The 19,641-nt window shown below is 43.8% G+C and overlaps 1 protein-coding gene across 2 annotated transcripts in view; it reads left to right on the plus strand.

The window, feature by feature from the left end:
* Window positions 1-3,901: 3,901 nt before the first annotated feature.
* The window catches only part of PARVB (parvin beta), a 65,004-nt gene continuing 49,264 nt past the window's right edge, over window positions 3,902-19,641 (plus strand). The window contains exon 1 of one of the 2 annotated variants that reach the window (XM_044450818.1): window positions 3,902-4,378. In XM_044450818.1, coding sequence (XP_044306753.1) covers window positions 4,264-4,378 — 115 coding nt within the window. In that variant the 5' untranslated portion in view covers window positions 3,902-4,263. Of the gene's footprint in view, window positions 4,379-4,403; window positions 4,605-19,641 lie in introns of those variants that run through there. The other variant, XM_044450820.1, reaches the window with a different exon arrangement.

Consider the following 19,641-nt stretch of genomic DNA (forward strand, 5'->3'; position numbering starts at 1 on the left):
GAATTTCAGAATGGTCCTCTTGGAAGGACTCGAAAGGCATCTTTTCTTCCAAAGGCAGGTTAAATTTTTTTGGCTAGTTTGTCATAGTGTGCATGTGTGTACTTTTAGTTCATGTATAGTGTGATGCTGGTTTGCCCTGGATTCCCTGGCTGGTAGAGTCTTATTGGCTTTCCCTACAATAAGAACATTATGAACACGTGCACAGGGTAGGGTCACAAAGCCTCAAGACATGCCATAGAGCATGGGTCCTCAAACTACGGCTCACGGGCCGGATCCATCCCGTCTCAGAGGTTTTGGACTCGCTCGGAGAAAACAATCTCTGAGTGAGCAAGCTGCCGCCGTGCACACACCTGCTGCTGCTGCGTGTGCGCCCGCCCCTGCCCCCACCTTGCCTCACCACCACCTCACCTCTCTGTGCCATGCCGAACCTGCCCCTGCCTCACTGCCGCACCGGCCCGTTTCTGACACCAGCACCTTTCAACTGGCCCCCTGCTGAAAAAGTTTGAGGACCCCTGCCATAGAGGAAAGAGTGCAGAGTAGCATGTGTGCACAGCAGCAGAAAGAGCCAAAACAGAGACTTACTTTTTTACAGCGCCTGCACAAGTGACTTGGGGTCTGGGGGAGTGAGAGAATGTTGTGTACTCTGGCACCCAAGAGGGCTGCCCTGCACACCCCAATCAGTGAACTGCTTTTGTCCTAAAGCAAACCTTAGGCAAGTATGGAGGGTTTTGTTGACGACTTTAAGAACTGCGCAGAGTTAAACAAAATTGATGAACTTAGTGAACTTAGCTTCTGTACCACCTGCAGAAGGGACAGTAGAGCAGACATTTCTCTGTGTGAGGAACAAAGGGTATATGATAGTCACCAGAAGAGCCTTCAGTGTGGTGCCTCTATTGCTCTGGAACTCCCTGCTTCCAGTGGTTAGGCAGGCACCAATACTATGTTGTTTTTATGCCTTTTGAAAAGATTCTTACTGGAAGAAGCCTTCCCTCAATAGTCATCATTTTTATTGATAGTGATTATTATTTTTTGTTTCTAGCTCCAGAATCTGTTTAGATGTGGAGCAATGTACAAACATAAACATCAGTATTTGGTTTTTCAGCTATGCTTCTAAACACATTCTGAAATTTCCATCAAAATCAGCAAGGTACAGGGCTTGTTTACACAAGCGTTTAACAGCACTTCTGACAGCTGAATTTATGATGGACTCCAATGAAAAACATGGTGCCCGAGGCTGTAGGAAGTCTGTCTATGATGTTTTTATTTCCTGATATCTCATTCACAGAGGAGAGTTAATCCAGCAGTCACACTAAGAAAATGCAATCATGAGCAACTCTTTCGTCCACGTAAATGAATTGATGTAGACAGCCATTCTTACAGTAAGTCCCATTGAAATGAGTGGTACAAGTTAGTAAATATTAACTGAAATCCCTTTGATTCTACTAAAAACACAGACAAGTTCCATATATCTTTAGGATTTGGGACCAAAATTATTACTTGCTCTTTGGATGTGTGGACTGGGTGTATTCTGTTGAAATGCTTGAGGAAAGAGTTACTATTGAGATGACTAACAGTGTTTCCTGTTCTGCTGCTGAAGACCCAATTTCCAGCTCAACTGTACCTCCTCCATGGTAGAGGAACTAAACACTTCCTTCCAAACTAGAGTTGCACATCTTCTCTTTACACAAGCCTACCACTTTCTAAGGTGACTTGCTATGGCCTAATTATAATTGAAAGCAATGGATGTGTCAAGCCAGGATTGTTTGCTTGTGTCCACCACTTTTAATTATGAGAGTAACTTTTTAAAGGCGGATAAAACTTCCTAGTACATAGGAAGTATATGCAATGGCAAATCAGTGGCAAATGCTCCCTGTAGGTTTTTAAAAGTATGCCTTCCAGTTCTATAATAGTTGTATTAGTACCTGTAATGAGGTATGTGACTTTTAATTTTTGCAATGTTATAGGTTTTCTGAACATAAAGCCCTTCCTCTTGTGGGACTCCAGCAAGCAACTGGCAAACTAATCAAATTTGATTAGATTCACTGAGGTTTTCATCTGGACCATGACTTTGTCTACCAATAGAGATGCTAGCATACTATTTGTGAATAGTGTATTTTGGATTCCAGCTACCATGAATGGTCGTTGTTTTCATGAATACATTTGAGCTTTGCATGACAATGACCTAGATCTGCCATGTCCCTCATATTTTGTGGTTGTTTAGTCCCACCACTTACATTTTTGTACCTTGAGTGTGCATGCTTGCTTCCTTGCTTGTAAAATAACACTTCATGAATCTGACAAAAGGGGTTCTAGTGCATGAAACCTTATGCTACAATAAATCATCAGCCTTTAAGATGTCACAATATGCTATATTTTTTGTGAAACATGTTCACATAGCTAGCCTACTGCTTTGGAATTTTCCATGGCTCTTCAGACTTTCTTTGAACCTAGTTTCTGTTAGTGATGAGATACTCATGCAACTGGATTTGCTCCCAATTTCACAGTGGATGAGCCTAAATGTCTCCAATGCTCCATGTGGTCTATGAAGTCTGCTCTCCCCTGCCACCCATTTACCTAGCTATAGAGGCCCCATGGGAATAAAGAGAGCCAAAAGGGCCCCATTCTAGTCTCCCAGGGTGCCTTAATAGGGGATTAGGAAATTACAGGACCCAGGCCTCCTTGTGTGTGCACTATTAATTCACTCCAGAGAATAGACAAGGACAGACAGACAGGCCTTCTGTAAAGTCTCTTTGTTGCTGCAGCTGTCACCAGCTAAGCTGAAGGGAAAGAGTGAGCTGCAATAGTCTAGAATGTTGGGGGCAAGCTCATTATGAGCTAGGCCCAAACTTGGGTTGCTTTGGGCTTGGCTCAAACTATGCTCAGGCAGGGCTAACAATAGAGTAGACATGCCTGGCCTCTGCCATAGGCCCAAGCCTTTACAGGGTACCACTGACTCAGCTTCTCAATTTCCACTGCTAATTTACCTGCCTTGCACTACAGTCAGACAACCATAATGGTGGTTGTGGGGGAACAGGAGATGGCCCTGCCCTCTTGCATTCTGTGTCAAACAGGCGAGGAGTAGCAATGACAAGAAAGCAGCCAAGGAGCAGGACCAGCTGCTGGTAATGGTGATGACTCCCTGACAGAGGGGAGCCACATAGGCCTCAAACATCTGGAACGGCCACCATGCTCAGTGAGAATTCCTATGTTCTCCAGTCTGAGTTCCCCCATTTTGCTGCCATCAGCAATTGCACTACAACTGTTATTTTCTTATTTTTCACTATCAAGTTCCTGCACTCTGCTCTTCTTTCAAACCTCTCAGAAAGGCTAGCACGTAACATTCACTTGGTTTCCCATCAGGCAGTGCTCAGGGCCATTTCCTCCGCAACTCAGCACCATTTCCCTGTATGAGTTGAATCAGGCATGGAAGCCATGATTGGGCCATTATTCAGGTCTTATTAGAAGGAATTGAGTTTGCCAGGATGCAGTCCAGGCATCCAGCCTTTCCTTTCACTGCTCAGCTCCGGAGGAGGAAAACCACAATTACTAGTTTTATTCCTTTGGTGTCTTTGACTTTCATCATATGCACTCTGCACAAACACTGAGGAATCATGACCCCAGATTTCAGGGGTTGTGATTGTGTTAGTTTTAAAGAAGCCAACAGCCTTTCCAACGGAAAGTCATTCTGCATATGCTCAAAGGAACAGTCCCCATTCTCTATTTATTACTTACTCAACGCTTAAGCGTTTGTTTCCCTTCGAAGTATTGCTCAAGTATTTAGCTAGGAAGCAAAACTTGCCACGCCGAACTCCCACACCTCCCCCATCCGCAACTTGGAGGCGGTCGCTCTTTTCCTTTCGTCTCCGACCGGCCGATCTCATTTTTCCTCTCGCAACAATACAGTAAGGCCGACCGACTCGCAGACCCGCCCCTTGGACTTCCACGCCATAGCAGGGCGCTGTGAGAAAGGCTGGGAAGCGGCTGCCTCAGAAGATCCCATCCCATCCCACCTATTTCCCTGGGCGTGATGCGCCCTCCCTCCCTTCCTCCGGTGACTTCTGCTTTCCAACACCGGTGGGGCTACTAACAAGTTGAAGGAGGGCGGCTAAGTGACGGGGCCGCGGCCACCTCCGAGCCCTTTCCCGGCGCCTGCCACATGTAGCCGAGGGGCGCGTCCCGGCTGCAAAAGCGCCCGCTGCGAAAGCAGAGCAAAAGCCGCCTCGCCCCTGCCCGGTTCTCCGCTGCTGCCCTCCCGGCACACCGATGTCCTCCGCTCCCGTGCGATCGCCCACGCTTCGGCCCCACAGGATGAAGAAGGACGAGTCGTTCCTGGGCAAGCTGGGCGGCACGCTAGCCAGGAAGAAGAAAGCCAAAGAGGGTGCGTTTGTGGGATCTCGAGCGGAAGGTGGAGGGTGGAAAGGATCAGTTCGGAGCGGCAAGAGCCTTGCTCTTTTCTACGCAGACCCGCCGCACTAGGGCCGCCTGGGAGGGAAAACCAACAGAACGCTTTCCAAGAGTGAAGCGGACGTGAGTGCGCCACTCGCCTGTACGCGATAGTCTTACTAAATGCGCGCCTGCACGTGGCCACACCGAAATAAGACCTTGTAAGTTTTCTCCCGGGTTAGTTGGGGATAGGATCGCAGCCTTAAAACGCTGCATCGGAGTTCTCCCTTAGATTCCCCGCCCACTTGTCTTCACATGGGCAGGCAGGCTTGGGAAAGGCAATACCTCACTCCCTCCCCATCTGGTTAATTTAGACATAAGATTTCAAATTATAGTACAGTTGGATACACCATCAGTGTACTTGCTGCTTTACAGAGTAGCATAAGCAAAATAAGACCAGGCTCAGTCTCCAGGGGCATCCAAGCTGATTCCCAGCTTAGAGTGATGGAGCAGACCAAGCTGGAGGAAAGGGAAAGAAGTTTGATCATGGTGGTTTGATGGTTCTGGTGGGTCTCCTGCAGAGCTGTGCAAGTTACAGCACAAGCAAGCATTTGTGACTGTCCCTGCTACCAGAAGTTTCACCTGCTGGATTTCTGATTGGATTTGCAGCTGTACAAATGGGTGTTCCTCAGTAAGGGTCCTCAATATTCTTTGTTTTCCCTTGGCGGGACTCCTGTTGACATTGGCAGATGAAGCTGTTCCTGGCAGGGCAACTCAGTAATGGGAAAAGCTTCACTCTTGGTTTTTTGTTAAGCAGTTGCTAAAGCTGCAGGAGCTGATTCTGAGAAAGGAATCTGGGAACCAGACATCTGAAACCTTGCTCATAAGTAGCAAAGTAAAGAAGCCTATGAATGTAAAAAGAGATGGGGAGGAAACAATGATTATTTGAAATTATCTATGAATTTCAAACCATAGCCAAGACATCTGGAAAGGATATACTTCTTTGTGCATTGTGTAGTGCTTACCTTGCAGAATTCAGAACCAGAAGATACAGTGGTGGTTGTAAATGCTGATGGCTTTCACAAGGGCAAGTGGGGCATTTAACAAAATGTTGCAGTGCAGAAGACTGTTAACAGAGTACCTGTTCAGTGCTTCAGTCAGCCATGCCCTCTTCCAAGACACTCCATTCCCTTTTCCCTCTTTTTGGTTTCCTACTCTTCATGCAGTCAGATAGCATTCTGTGGCTCCTTAACTCCTCATTGGGCTGTTTTTGTTTCCGTTGTCCCCCTCTAATATATCTGCAAATCATGGCTTTCCATAAGTCTTCTGATAAACTAACCTTCTGTGTGAATAGCGCTGTTTTGGCCACATAAAGATCTGCGCTTGGACAATGAGATCACTGTTAGTATGTAAGATTAGACAAAGTTGCAGAGGGTATTTTTCTCCTTATTCTGCCCCCTGCATGTTAGTTAAATGGACAGATGGCATCAGGGATTTGGGATAAAGAACAGCCTAAGGTCCTGTTTATGAGCTTCCCAAAGAGACGTGGTTAACCAACAGTTGGAAACAGAATGCTAGATGTGTAATTCATCACAGTCCTCACATTTTATTTACATTCAAGCTGAGAGACTGAGAATCTCTTAACGGTTTTTAGGAGTAGTTTCACAGCAATTCAAGTGACCTGGGTAGAAAAACAGTGTGAAATCTCCCCCCCCCCCTTGCAGGCTTTCTGAATGACATAAACATCTGCACCAATGGTTTGAATACAGGCTGTCTTGACTTAGAGGGGGGCAGTAGAATACATAACTCATTGGCCACATACAGCTATCAAGCTAAATCAGCTGCAAGGAAGAGTTTGGAAGTGTTCAGTTCCGGTTTAGATTGTGTTTTCTGAACCTGGCAAACTTTGATGAATCTTAACTTTGGTTTGTTTGAAACTTCAAAGTATTGGTTTAAATAAACTGTAGCTGACGGTAACCATGGTTTATACCATTTGTATAACATGCTAAATCAACCTTCCTTAACCTGGGGTCATGTAAATGTTTTAGACTTCGATTCTCATCAGCCCCAACCAGCAAGGCCAACAGAAAGAAACACTGAAAGTTGTTGTAGAAGGTTGTGCTGAATTGGGGTTCATCTAAGCTGGAAGTAGAAGCTTTGAACACCACTTTGTGGCTATGATGAATGAGGTGGGGCAGACTTAGGGTGGGACATTTGAGCTTGCTTTGGCATTGCCTCAACAAAGCTGTTATATGTCTTCTAGTTCTGTAAATTTTACAACCTGAGGAGTTAAACATACCAATGTGTAACTAAGTGGGTGCACTGGGATGGGAGAGAGTTGGTTTCCTTTCCACTTTTTGGCCAAAGAGATGTCCCTGAGTGTAAATACTACTACACAAAAGCTTCTGTACTTGGTCTCATGACATAGTTTATCACCCACTAAGTGCTGAACATTAATTCACATTTGTGTAGGTTAATGGCATTGATAGGCTATACATTCCAACCTTGTCTGTATATACGTGGAAGTGAATTTTCTTGTATTAAGTTGGACTTAATCCAGATCATGCATTGGAACATAGGGTATACCTTTGCCTGCAAAGATATGGGAAGAGGGTCTTTGAAGGTTAGCACATTTTTAAAATCACTGTTCTGGAGGAACAATTTTCAGGCTGTCTTCTTCTAGATGACTCTTGAGACTCTTTAGCAGTTTATCAGGTGATCCTTGCTGAGAATGTCAGGAATAGCATCTAGGATGCATGGGAATACTGGCTGTATTCTAGTGTTTCTTCTCTCTGTACAGGCAAATATGCCCAGCAGATCTGAACTTGTCTTGAATCGGGTCTTGTCTGATCCAAGTGTGGGCTCTAGAACATTTCCCATGGAGATGTCCATGGCTGATGCGCAGAGGTTCCTCAGTGGACCTTGAGAAAAGTGTCCACTGAAGATAGAAAAGGTGAAAACACAGATCTAGAGTCATTTCAGAAGTGCTGGTATGTGCAAGCTGATGGCTGACACTTGCTACATGGAAGGGACATGAAATTGCTCCACACAGAGACTGTCAACACTTGGTGAGCAGTTAAATGTGCAACCAGCTTTTTGGATAACCTAATGCACATCACCAGTGACGTACCCTTCCTCTTGCCCTAATGTGGGGGAAAATGAGCTGTTTCATATGGCAACACACTGCACATAACTGCACATAATGACAGCTGCCACATGGAACCATTTGGAGTACAGTGACTTCAGTAATATTTTGTATATCCATTCAGAAAGAAAATATAACTTAAGCCAAGTGTGCATAGATAGGATCAAAGCCATAATGTGAGCTGCATTATGATAACTGATGTGAATACTGGCCAGGCCAGTTACCAACAATTTTGTGGTGATAGCTGCAGCATAAGTTCCTGCAGAACAGGAATTAGTTTAATGTATTTAAAGTTATTGACTGAATAGAATATGTAGTTCCCAGTTCCTTTGTGCTAACTTGGCTTAGAATACCAGAAAAAATTATTTATTTAGGAACATGGAAGCCGATTTATCTTCTTGTCTTGACTGGCAGCAGCTTTCCAGGGATTCAGAGAAGGGTCTTTTCTATCCTTTATGGAGATGCCAGAGATTGAAGCAGGGGCCTTCTGCATACAAACACATGATGTGCTACTGAGCTACAGTCTTTTCCCTTCTGTATCTTTTTCTGACAATAATGTACTGGTTGTATGTTTTATTGTACATCTTTGTAAGTAAGGACACATAGTATATTTTACTGCATGTCCTTGCACATTTTGAGCCTTTGTAAAGGCTGTTATTCTTAAGTGAAAGTTAGAAATCTAAGAAATGGTTGCAGATATCCCAGACTGGGCCAGGCTGCCAAAAGCCTGCAGGTCAAAAGTAAAATCTTGCTATGATTTTGTGATTATGGGAATTCAAGCTTTTAAAAAGTTTCAAAATTGTAATTAATCCCAGTAGAACTGCTTCTTGAAACTGTTTCCCCCATTGTCCTCTGCTTCTAAATTAATATATAAGGATGCCATTGTTTATCATTACTGTTTGCTAATGGCTGTAATCTACTGGCAGGAAATCAGCTGTCATTTCCTTTTAGTTGTGTATGTTTTGATTTCTAAGCTGATCAGACTTTTGGTGGATAAGCAGGGCTTTGATATGTATGTGAAAGACTGGAGGAAGGCCAGCTGCATCTTGTGAATGGCTGTGAAAGCAACCTGATAGGGAAAACTCCAGCCCAACCTGAGAAAAAATGTACCTAGTACCTACTGGCTGGTTACTGGGCTTCCGTGTAAGCACATGCCCTGATGGCAGGCTGGACATCATGGCCAAGTGGGCACAGCAGAGCAGCAGGCACATTCAGACCTAAATCTAACCTCTTGGCATGCTTCAGAGGTTTGCAGCAATGTATTTAAATCAGGCCTTGTTTTGCTATCTTAAACATGTTTACTTACATGGAAATGCTGAGCTCACTGGGACAAGTTTAGAACTCCTGCTTAGGGAGAGGCTGATCCTGTGGATGATTACTCATAAGTGAGTCCCACTGGATGAGTTTGCATGGCATGACAACCCTTTCTGTGAAAGAGCCACATGCTGAGGGTTGTTCCTGGAAGAGCCTTCAATGTACCTAATGGATGATCAGGTTCACTGTAGGCTGTTCTTCCTCTCCTTCCTCATCATTCCTCCAGCCGGTATCCCAGTGTCTTTCGTGACACACCTGCCTTGTCCCCATTTTAATTACAACCGCTTTTGGTTAGCCACTAGAATTTTTTCTTTGAGATTAAAAAAGTGCATTTGAGATATTTTTGTTTATTTGTTCTTGTTTTACTATGCTCAAATGTCTATGTAATTTTTTATATTCTGCTAGCCTTTCAGAGGTTTCAGAGATTTCACACTTATTACAGTCAGATATGTGTTGTCTTGACTGGTCAATACCTTGTACATTACACCTGTCAAATGGTAACAGATTGATAATGCATTTATTATTTACATTGTATTTATACAAAGTCTTTTTCCTGCTTGTGAGGAACCAAAGGCAGCTTATATAGCTCCATTTTTATCTTCACAACAACCCAGTTAGGTAAGTTAGGCTGAGAGAGTGACTGCTTGAAGTCACCCAGTGAGCTTTGTGGCCCAGTGGGGACTAGTACCCAAATCTCCCAGGTCCCTAGTCCAACACTCTAACCACACCTGCTCTAAATGCATATAAGCTAATTTGAAATAGTTGACAGTTGAAACAGACAAGGATTTTGACCAGGAGAGAATACATATATTGAAAAGCTGAAAGAACACCATTTACAAATGAGACAGACAGACAAAATGTTTTTTTAAAAAAATCCTGAGGATGTGTGCATATTTCTGGAGCCAAAAAGTAATATATACTTTAAATTGGTAAATCAGCATTGGCTGTTACACAATACTGATTCTGCATTGGTGGAGTGGAGTAACAAGCAACAAGGGAGGTTTTTTCTTCTCTTCCTGTACAGCTCACTAGCAGATGCCCATAAGTCATGAGGAAATTGCTCTGCTGGATTCAGACAACATAGCAATTCATCATGGGTCTGGCATCCCCAGAGCAAGCCATGGCCTTTCAGTGTGGCTTGCGGCCCACAAATAAGACACCTGGTAGGAAATGGTCAGAGTTCAGACAACATGACAACCCACCATGGCTAGTTATGCCCAAGAGGCTATTGTGTAAACTCAGTTACTGACCTGGTTTGAAGTCAACCCATCATGGATGACAAGCCAGGGTTAGTTCTTTTGCTGTGTAATCCATACTGTTTCTTGTAGGGTGGCTTGCTTATGGGTAACAAGCCAACATGACAATCCATGGCTTGTTTTAGGGGTTGTACCCACTATGGGTAAGTAGTGTTATTTGAACCTGGGCAACTGAGTCTGTCATTGGTATTGGGAAGCAGCAAGTGATCTTGGGAAGAGAATCACTTGCTGCACTTGCCAAGCTTGCCTGCCACCACTAGTGCTAGCCATTCCACAACCACCAAAGGTGCATTTTGGGGTGACCATCACAAGCTTGATGCCTCCCACCCTAATAACAAATCCTTTTTGGCTTGCTATGACTTTTTTTCACTGTTGCCTCTGCTTTTTTCTAAGCTAACAATCAGTAAGAGCACCTCTAAAGTAAATGGTTCACCATACCTTTTATAAATATTTTGGCAAGAAATTTTTGAACATTATTTAATTTTCTTTAAATTACATACTTGTGCACTTCATGGATCCAGAATGGGCAACCTTCCCCGGGCAATATTCCTGAGAGTTTCTGTGGTCAAAGTGTAGCAGGCATCCTTCATGGACATTAATGCAGAGCATCTGCAGAGAGCTTTAATTTTAACTTTGCTTTCTCTTGACAGCTGTCAAAAACTGAATTTTTAAGAGAAACCAATGACTAAAGTGATCTTTCCTTCTTAAAGAAGGTGGTCTGTAGGTCACCCCTTTCACAATGAGATCCTGTAGGGTTTTTGTTTGTTTGGGACCAAACTTGTCAGATTCTTTATATTTTTCCAGTTCTCCTAAGACTCTAAGTACTTGGAAAAGTGGGAAAGTGTAAGTAATTTGACAAGAATATTTTCTTACCTGCAAGAAAAGCGTTCAGTGTATTTTGGCAAGAAGCTGCCCATTTTGGATCCACTAAAATATGAAAGTGCACGCTCATGCAAGTCAAACTAAAACAATAGTGATGATGATAATAGTAATACATCTTCCTTTAAAACTGCACACATTTCTCACATAAAAAAGAGTAAAAAGGTGATAGCCTCCCATGTGTCACTGGCTGCTAACTCAGAGATCTTAAAAAATGATCTCCCTAAAAGTTATGGGGGATAAAAAGGACAAAAGGCTGAGTCAAATGCTAGAAGGGTTGTGATCATGGCAGGGAGAACAGTCCAGATGGGCTCTAATATGGAGTCCCCTTGGGGTATTCTCAGGAAGACCAAGGGGAAGGAATGGGGACATCCTCTGGTGAGCATGTTCATCTCTCAGGCATGCTGTGGGTTGTTCAGGGAACAACCAACCGAATGTGACTTATTACCAGAGTGGTTAATATGACATGTGAGTTGGCCCATTGACTTACTTATTGGATGGTAAGGCATGTTTAGGATTGCAGTGTCCATTGTCCCAAACAAGGTAGTTAATTCCAAGAAGATTAATGTAAGTATTTGGCTTCAAAATGAGGCTCAAAGGAAGTGGCTTCCTCCCCTTGCCACCCTCCCTTGCTCCAGTCCTTGGCTTCCTAACTTGCAGCGTTTCTTTTCATTAATAACATCTAAAAATGCTGCTTTGCAGATGTTATTCTGGATCTTCTTTCCTAGAGCTGTACAACAGTGTGCACCAAGCAAGGGGCTTAGCCTGAGCCAGCATCTCCCAGTAGTGACAGACAGGCCCATGCCAGTCCGTTTTGTGTGTCTGATCATTGCTCTGTTCCCACCCTCTACCAGATGAATTGTAAGTAGGCTTGGTTTTCCCAAGCTTCAGTTAGTTGAGACATACTGAACCCGCCTCCCTGCCCTTGCAGGGAGGCTTTGAAGCCTCCCTTTCCTGTGTTTCTGCGTAAGTCATTTACCCCAATTGGAAGGCCAGTGAATGATGCTTCTTGCATGACAGCCTGTCTTCCCTGAGGGCCGCCATTCAGCTGCCCTCTTCCTTATGCTCAAGCTCCACCTGAAACAGAAAGGAAGAATTCCTTGTCCATAGCAAAGGTTGACTGGAGGGTGGCATGGCTGGAGCAAGGGCACAGCAAGAAGTCCTCTTGGGTGCATACCATCGTTTGCTTACTCATGTACATTATTGACCTATCCACATCGTTTGGAAATTGCACTGGCACTCTTCTAGTGTGGATGGAGCCTTCCCTTTTCTCACTTGCGTTTAAACCAGGGGTCCTCAAACTTTTTCAACAGGGGGCCAGTTGACATGTGCTGGGGGAGGGCACAGGCCGCCAAGGCGGTGCCAGCAGGGGGGGATGCGGGCTGGTGAGGGGAAGGGGGGCACTCACAGGTACACGCATGTGAGGTGGGGGCGTGTGGGGCGAGGTGCCGGCTTGCTCGCGAGGAGGTCATTTTCTCAGAGTGAGTCCAAAATGACCTCCTCGCAAGCAAGCTGCTGCCAGGTATGCTCCCGTGCATGCAGACGGTGAGGGCAGAACCTCTGGGGTGGGCCTGGTTAAGTGGGCATGGCGGGCTGAATGCAGCCCACGGCCCTTAGTTTGAGGACCCATGCTTTAAACTATCTGAACAGTGTTTTTCTCACAGAGAGCCCCTAGTCAAGGAATTCACCCACTGGGAAGGCTGTTCTAGGGTTTCATGGTGATTTGTAAACCAGCCTAGTCACTAACCCTCACTGGGTTCAAATATCAGGGCATCTTACACTGCTGAGGTGCTTGTGCTAATTAGGCAGCATGCACAGGGAGGGAAAATGAACCACTATCACTTATTTTCTCTCTGTGATTGTGTAAACCTGGAAATTACATTATCCACAGAAAACTAGTTCCTGGTGTCAGCTGGGACTTTTTGCTTGTAGGTTTATGTGAATTAAATCTAACTGGCAGTTGTGAATATGTTTCCATAGATGAATTGGAAAACATCTTAGGTTAGGTCTTTTGGGGAGCCTAACAGTTTGCCAAAATGCCTTTTAGTCAAGCACACACTGCTAGCTATGTTGGATCCTTCTTTCTGGGTATTTCCTACCATTACAGAGCAACTGCCAAGTGTGAGTTCTGCTGAGTCTGACTTTTATTTTGCCAGGTTTTATTAGGGCTGTAGCTTTTTGGCTACAAGAGTTTTCTTAACTAAATTGCTGTGTCTTTTCTTCTTTGCTGCAGAACAAAATGAATTGCATTAGTAAGCAACACTTTGCTTTCCTGTTTTCATTCCTACAGAATTTGAATTTGAGTTGTGTGTATGGATTGCACATACAAATAGGTGAGAAATGTGGAGAGAACGGTAGCCAGCCATAGTTAGGGTTGGGAATAAAAACAAAGGGAGTTGAATGAAACTGCCTCATGAAAATGCTGGATTTTGTGGAAAAGGCAAAGAGAGCAAGGTGTCAGATGCTTCTTACCATGTACAGAATGTTCCCACCCCACATTTGGGATATAAATCAATGGTGATGTGTATACCTTGCATGTAGAAGGTCTTAGGTTCAGGCCCAGCACCACCATTTAAAAAGATATTGGGACAAAATACTGATTGCATATCATGCTTGGAAGAGAAAAGGTGTGAAAAACATCATTCCTCAAGTCTGTATAAAATATAAGCAATTAGTTGTTAATGCTAGAATTAGCAGTGGTTCTTGCCTGTGTCACCTTTCTTTGAGATCTTGGTGATGAAGCTTGCAGGTTGCTTAGCTGTCTGTGTCATATTTGGCAAGATGTAGGTGCATTAGACGACTGCTGTTTTGCAGCATTGCCCAGCAGATGGCAAAGGTCAGACTTCCAATCCAAAGGTCTTGTTTACTTTTAACCCTTTCTCCTTAGAGACACTGTATGTGAAAAGTTTAATATGCTGCTTTACTGAGGCTGCTTTTTCTGATTTCACTGCAGGAAGAAAAATGCGTCTTTTACATGTTTTTTCCCCTGGGTGGAAACAACAAAGTGGCACTTCAGTATAGAGGATTTGCAACTTCTCACTAGGCTTTTGTTTTGGTACTTTGTGGTTTAAACCAGACTTTCCTTTCTCTATAAATACTCACCAAAAAGGCTAGAAAACACAGGGGAGTCTCTGGAAGATAAATAAGTCATGGAGAGGCCTTGCAAACCCCCATGAATTGAGGTACCACCACAATAAACGCCTAGTGTGGAGAAGCCCTTATACTCAATATAACCAAAGTTAGGGAGGCCTTGATATTTTGTTTCCTGCTCCCCTTGCCTACTTCTCTTTCTGTCGTTGGCTTTCTCATTGCTCTATCTGAGAGCAGGTGGCTTTTGCTTATGAGATCCTGTAAATCAGCAGTACACTAATAACACTGTATAAATCTACACACTAAGAAACAGCTCCAAACATGGGGCATTGTGTTTTGTGTTACATGGCTCATACTGTCCCAAAGCTGTGTTCGTCCTTGTTAAGAAGAATGCACTTAAAAGTGTGATAGGGATATATTGAAATGTACATAGCTATATTCCCCTCAGTGTGCCACAAGGTGACTTGAGAACCAGGCCTTTCTCACAGAGACAATGAAATTGTGTCTTGGTGGTACTACTTCTGGGATACCAAAAGCCCTCTAACCATACAAGACTGGCAAGAGGAAAGCTGAACTCTTCCTGGCATGGCAGAGATGTTTTTGCATGCATGTGTTCTCAACCTCCAGCTGCAAGTTAAAGTGGTACACCCCAGAACACTCCTGCCATAGGTAAAGGGATGATATACAGAAGGACTGTGGGGAAAATGGGCTTGTTCTGGTGAGAAGGTATGACCCATAGGGAAAATTAATTTTGCAGTGTAGTACTGTAGCATTTTGCCAAGAAAAATTCAGATAGTAACCTCACAGGAGTAGTTATTTGGGATAACTTCCCATCATTAAAATGAAATCCACACAACATTTATTGTGGTATATGTCTATAATTTCTCACAGCAGTTAAAACTGTGTATTCAGAGATTTTTACCATTTCATTTAATCTTCAACAGAGTTCCACTATCTATGTCAAACTATACAATTTACAAACGATATATAATACAGTTTAGGAAGGCATCATTTTTTCTTGAGTTTTAACTTTTGTTTAAACCACAAATTGGAGTAGGAAAAAAATTGAGAGGTTAGTCAATGATTAAAAATAAACATCTGTTTATTGTAGTACCATTATACTAAATACTTTGGGATGGGGTAGCGGGAGACTAACACAGTGATTCAACTTTGTCTTGATAGTTCAACTGTTCTCTTCTTTAATACAGGTAAAGTTTGAACTCTTGACTGGGACAGCAACTCACAGAATGGGTGAGCGGGAGGGATCAGTAAGCGATTACGAGAACTTTGAGCAGCCTTTCATTTCAATTATAATTTAACACGTTGACTTGTTAATTCTAAAGCTTAGGGACAAACTTTCAGGCGCTAATTCATGCCTAGTCTCCTCATCGTTTCCTCTATTTGTAGTTGCTATAGCTTGAATATTACAGAACTAGCTTGCAGAGACTCAACCTTTAAGTTTTCCTGTGTCTTAAGACTCCAAGGTAATTAACTATTGAAAAAATGATTAAGTGATTGATTAAGTAGAAGAAATGATTAAGTAATATGCAGAAGTGTTCTATGTATGTTAGTCAGAAGTGTGCCCTGATAGAGCTTATTCCTATTTAAGTGTGTTTAGGGTTACAGCTTAAGTTGAGGGATTGACTTGTGATTGGATTGTTACATGTACAGATGGAATTATTATAAAGGAAGTGCAATGTCTAATGAAGCAAGTGTATTTGAACTGAACAATACATGCCTCCTGCTTTTGTGGTATTTCTATTTTAACTGGCAACTGTATCAGCGAATGCATATTATAGAAGTTGGAGGGGAGGGTGGTGACGCAATTTTACTAAAGTTTCTTTGGCCTGTTGGGCAAATCTCTTACGCTGGAATTGCCAAATGAAAATGAAGAGGTACTTTGGAGCTCTGATGCTTGGAATGTACAATTCAAACAACAGTAAACCAAACTCTTCCAGTTGAATAGTTGCTTCATTAGGTTTTCAAATGGACCCCAAGAAACAACCCTTAAGAAGAGGGGACAAACAACGGTTGTAGCTACGAACAGTTTGCAATTTCTAAAGTGAGCGATGCTGCAATTCAGGTCCAATGGGATGTCTTGCTCTCTAACTGCAGGACTCTGTGTCAATCTGTGTGTGGGTTTGTGTGTAATGCTAAGCTATGGTTTGGTTTTGCAGGACTGAGCCATGAGCTGTTCTATCTCTCAGCATGTTCCGTCCCGTTCTGTCCTGTCCTATCCTCTCCACACTGCTCAGTAATGCCCTACTTTGTAATAAACTGTAATTAAATGTTGCATCCTAGCCAGTCAACTATTGTCTGTGCTTGCCTGGTAAACCAGGATCAAGTACAAACCATAGTTTGTGCTTCCAGTGCCATGACTTTTAACCTCCTTCCCTCATGGAGAGGAAGGGGAGGAAGAATTGTGCAAGCCTAATGTTGGTGCACTTGTTTGTGCCAACAATGGGATTTTGCTATTTCATCTGTATATATCACTTGTTGTTTTTTCTTCCGGCTTTCCTGTTGGGGTACAGCTTCTTGCCTTCATCAGTTGTCGCTCTGTTAGAAACACTGAGTCAAAATTTCAGCAGGATGTCATTTGTTGTTCCACTTGATAGAATTTTCAAACCACCCTGCTGGGTTTGGAGAAGGCTGGTCTGCAGTGATAATGCAGTTGGAAACTCTCCTGCCAAAAAAGGAAAATTTAAGAACAAGCTAGGGAAAAAAAATTCTTCAGAGTCATCAAAGAAAAGTGTGCACCTCTTCTGCTATCTCAGAATCACTGAGGTTTATTTGTAGCCTGAGCTCATTATTTATTTAAAACATTTTTATGCTGCCCCCATCGCAACGAAGCCTCAGGGCGGCTCACAATAGGAAGCCTCGGGGCAGCTCACAACAGGAGATTAAATTTTGAGGTGCCAGCAAAAGAGAGTTGAAACAAAGTGACATAGCTTGCCAACCAGCCCATATTTTACTGATCAGCAACAATGGTTTTGCTGGGTTACTAGTGTCTGAAAGCAAGGAAATGTCAGGATTCTGCCTGTGACCTCCCAGGTTTCCCTGCAGTTCTTCAGGTCCCTTGTCCCCCTGCCCTGTCAACTTACCCCATCTCTTCCTTAATTCCAGGTTTGGTTTTCTCTCTGCTCCAGGCCCTACCTAGGGTTGGACAATAATGTTTAAATGAAAGTTGGCATCTCTAAAAACAGTCATCTGACTGTAAAGTCAGTCAGTTAGTTTATTTTAAATGGCTATAAATTGTTTAGAATTAGAGCAGGGGTCTCAAACTCAGCTGGGGGCCGCTGGAAGTAGAGTCTGGGTGAGGCTGGGCCGCATCAAGTATTCCACAAAAAAAGGATTTCAAGTATTCCAAAAAAAGTACAACTGATCCAATCTTCTCAATCTTTACTAATAATAATTCAGAACATGAACAGTTCTTCAGAACATAGACTTCTCTTACTTCCTCCTACTCCTTGCTGCCAGAGACCTGACAGCGCTTCCTCTTACACAGCTGAGCCACATTTGGCTTGAGGGAGGAAGCAACTGAGACCCTCAGTATGGCTTGAAGATGTTCATCAGTAAGTTTGGACCTGAACTTTGACTTATTAAAGTTCATGGTGGAGAAGAGCTTTTCACACAGATAGGTGCTCCCAAAAAGGCACATGGTCTGCTTGAACATCCTGGAAAGCTCAGGGAAGGTAAGGGGCAATTCTCTCAAAAATTGTCCAAGCTTGTCTGCTTTTCCACTCACCTCCCTGAACTTGGCTTTGAGTTCAGAATTGCACTGCAGGTCAATTAGCTCCATTTGAAGCACGGGAGTGGGGGGGGGGGCATCTTCCACATCGAAGGAGAAGGGGTCAGCAAAAATTTGAAAAGTGGCTCTGTGTGTCTTGAAATCTGCAAACCTGTGATCAAATTCTTCCTGTAGCTTTACAATGGCATCAGCATACTTCTCACTGCTGTATGGTGTGCCAGAATCCATGAGTGCCTTGCATGCTGGGAAATGGCAGAGGTTTGTCTGAGAAAGCTGGGCTTTCCATAACACAAGTTTTGTGGAGAATGCTCTGACATTGTCATAGGCAGCACTGACAAGCTGCCCCTGGCCTTGTAATTTCTTGTTCAGTACATTCAGCTCCTGTGTGATGTCAACAAGAAAAGCTAAGTCCGTGAGCCATTTGGGATCACTTAGTACAGGAACAGCCATCCCTTCTTTCTCCATGAAGGTTCTCACCTCTGCTCTCAACTCAAAAAACCTCTTCAAGACGTTTCCTCTGCTAAGCCAACGTACCTCGGTGTAGTAGGGCACATCCTCATATGCTGACTCTATTTCCTCTAAAAAGGCACGGAACTGCCGGTGCTTTAAGCCCCTGGATCTGATATGGTTGATGCATTTCACAACGTCAGACATCACATTTTCAAACTTCAGGCATTTGCTGCAAAGGGCCTGCTGATGGATAATGCATTCCAGAGCAATGGCCTCTTCCACAGCCTCTTCTTCCAATTTTCTTTGAACAAGTGCCACGACTCCATTTCTCCTCCCTGTCATTGATGGCGCTCCGTCAGTTATTATTCCAGCAAAACTCTTCCATAGTAAGCCGGCATCTGCAATGGCATCACACAGCTGGCGGACTATCTCCTGAGCAGTGGTCTAGCCATGCATTGGAATCACTGTGAGTAACTCCTCCATCACTTCAAAATTGTTGTCAACACCACGGACATATATTGTGAGCTGCGCAGTGTCAGTGACGTCTGTGCTCTCATCAAGAGCAACTGAGTATGCATGAAAATGTTTAGCTTTCTCACGCAGTTGATTGCAAATGTTACCTGACAGGTCAGAAATGCACTCTGCCACTGTGTTGGCTGAGAGGCTGATGTTGCTAAACTGACCCTTTTTTTCTGGACAGACTATACTTGCAGCCTGTAACATGCACTTTTTGATGAACTCTCCGTCTTTAAATGGCTTTCCTGCCTTAGCAATCATCTCACTCACTACGTAGCTGGCTTCGACTGCTGCATCACTCTCTTTGCTTGCTTTCTTGAAAAAATCTTGTTGCCTCAGTAGACATGTTTTAAGTTTGGCGACACGGTCCTCTCTCTCATCTCCCTGGTATTTTGCATACTCCTCAGCATGTCTAGTTGAGTAATGACGTCTGATGTTGTACTCCTTGTGCACTGGAACTTTCTCTGTGCGTATAAGACATGTCGGGATGCCCCTGTGCTCAACAAAAAAATATTCCATCTCCCACTTCTCCTGAAATTGTCTGTGCTCATCGCCAACCTTTCTCTTCACGGCAGGTTTTGAGAAAGACATGACTGGGGCTGGGTGACAAAAAAAAACGTATTTGCACTGGGTGACAGGATATATTTTCCCTTCACTCGGTGACACTCCCGAATCACGTTTCAAGTGACTAACGTTGTTAATTTGTGTTGCTGTCATGATCCTGAGCTATGGTAGCCCACCGGTGACAAAAAATGTAAAATGCCCAGGCAATGTTCCCTCTAAGCTGCACGCCCGGACGGGCGGGGCACGGGGGAGGGGCCCTGTGGCCTTCAAAGCGCCGGCGGCACCCGGGCCAGCCT

Source organism: Varanus komodoensis, unplaced genomic scaffold (assembly GCF_004798865.1).
Source record: "Varanus komodoensis strain SLA01 unplaced genomic scaffold, ASM479886v1 scaffold69, whole genome shotgun sequence".
NCBI classification, from domain to species: domain Eukaryota; kingdom Metazoa; phylum Chordata; class Lepidosauria; order Squamata; family Varanidae; genus Varanus; species Varanus komodoensis.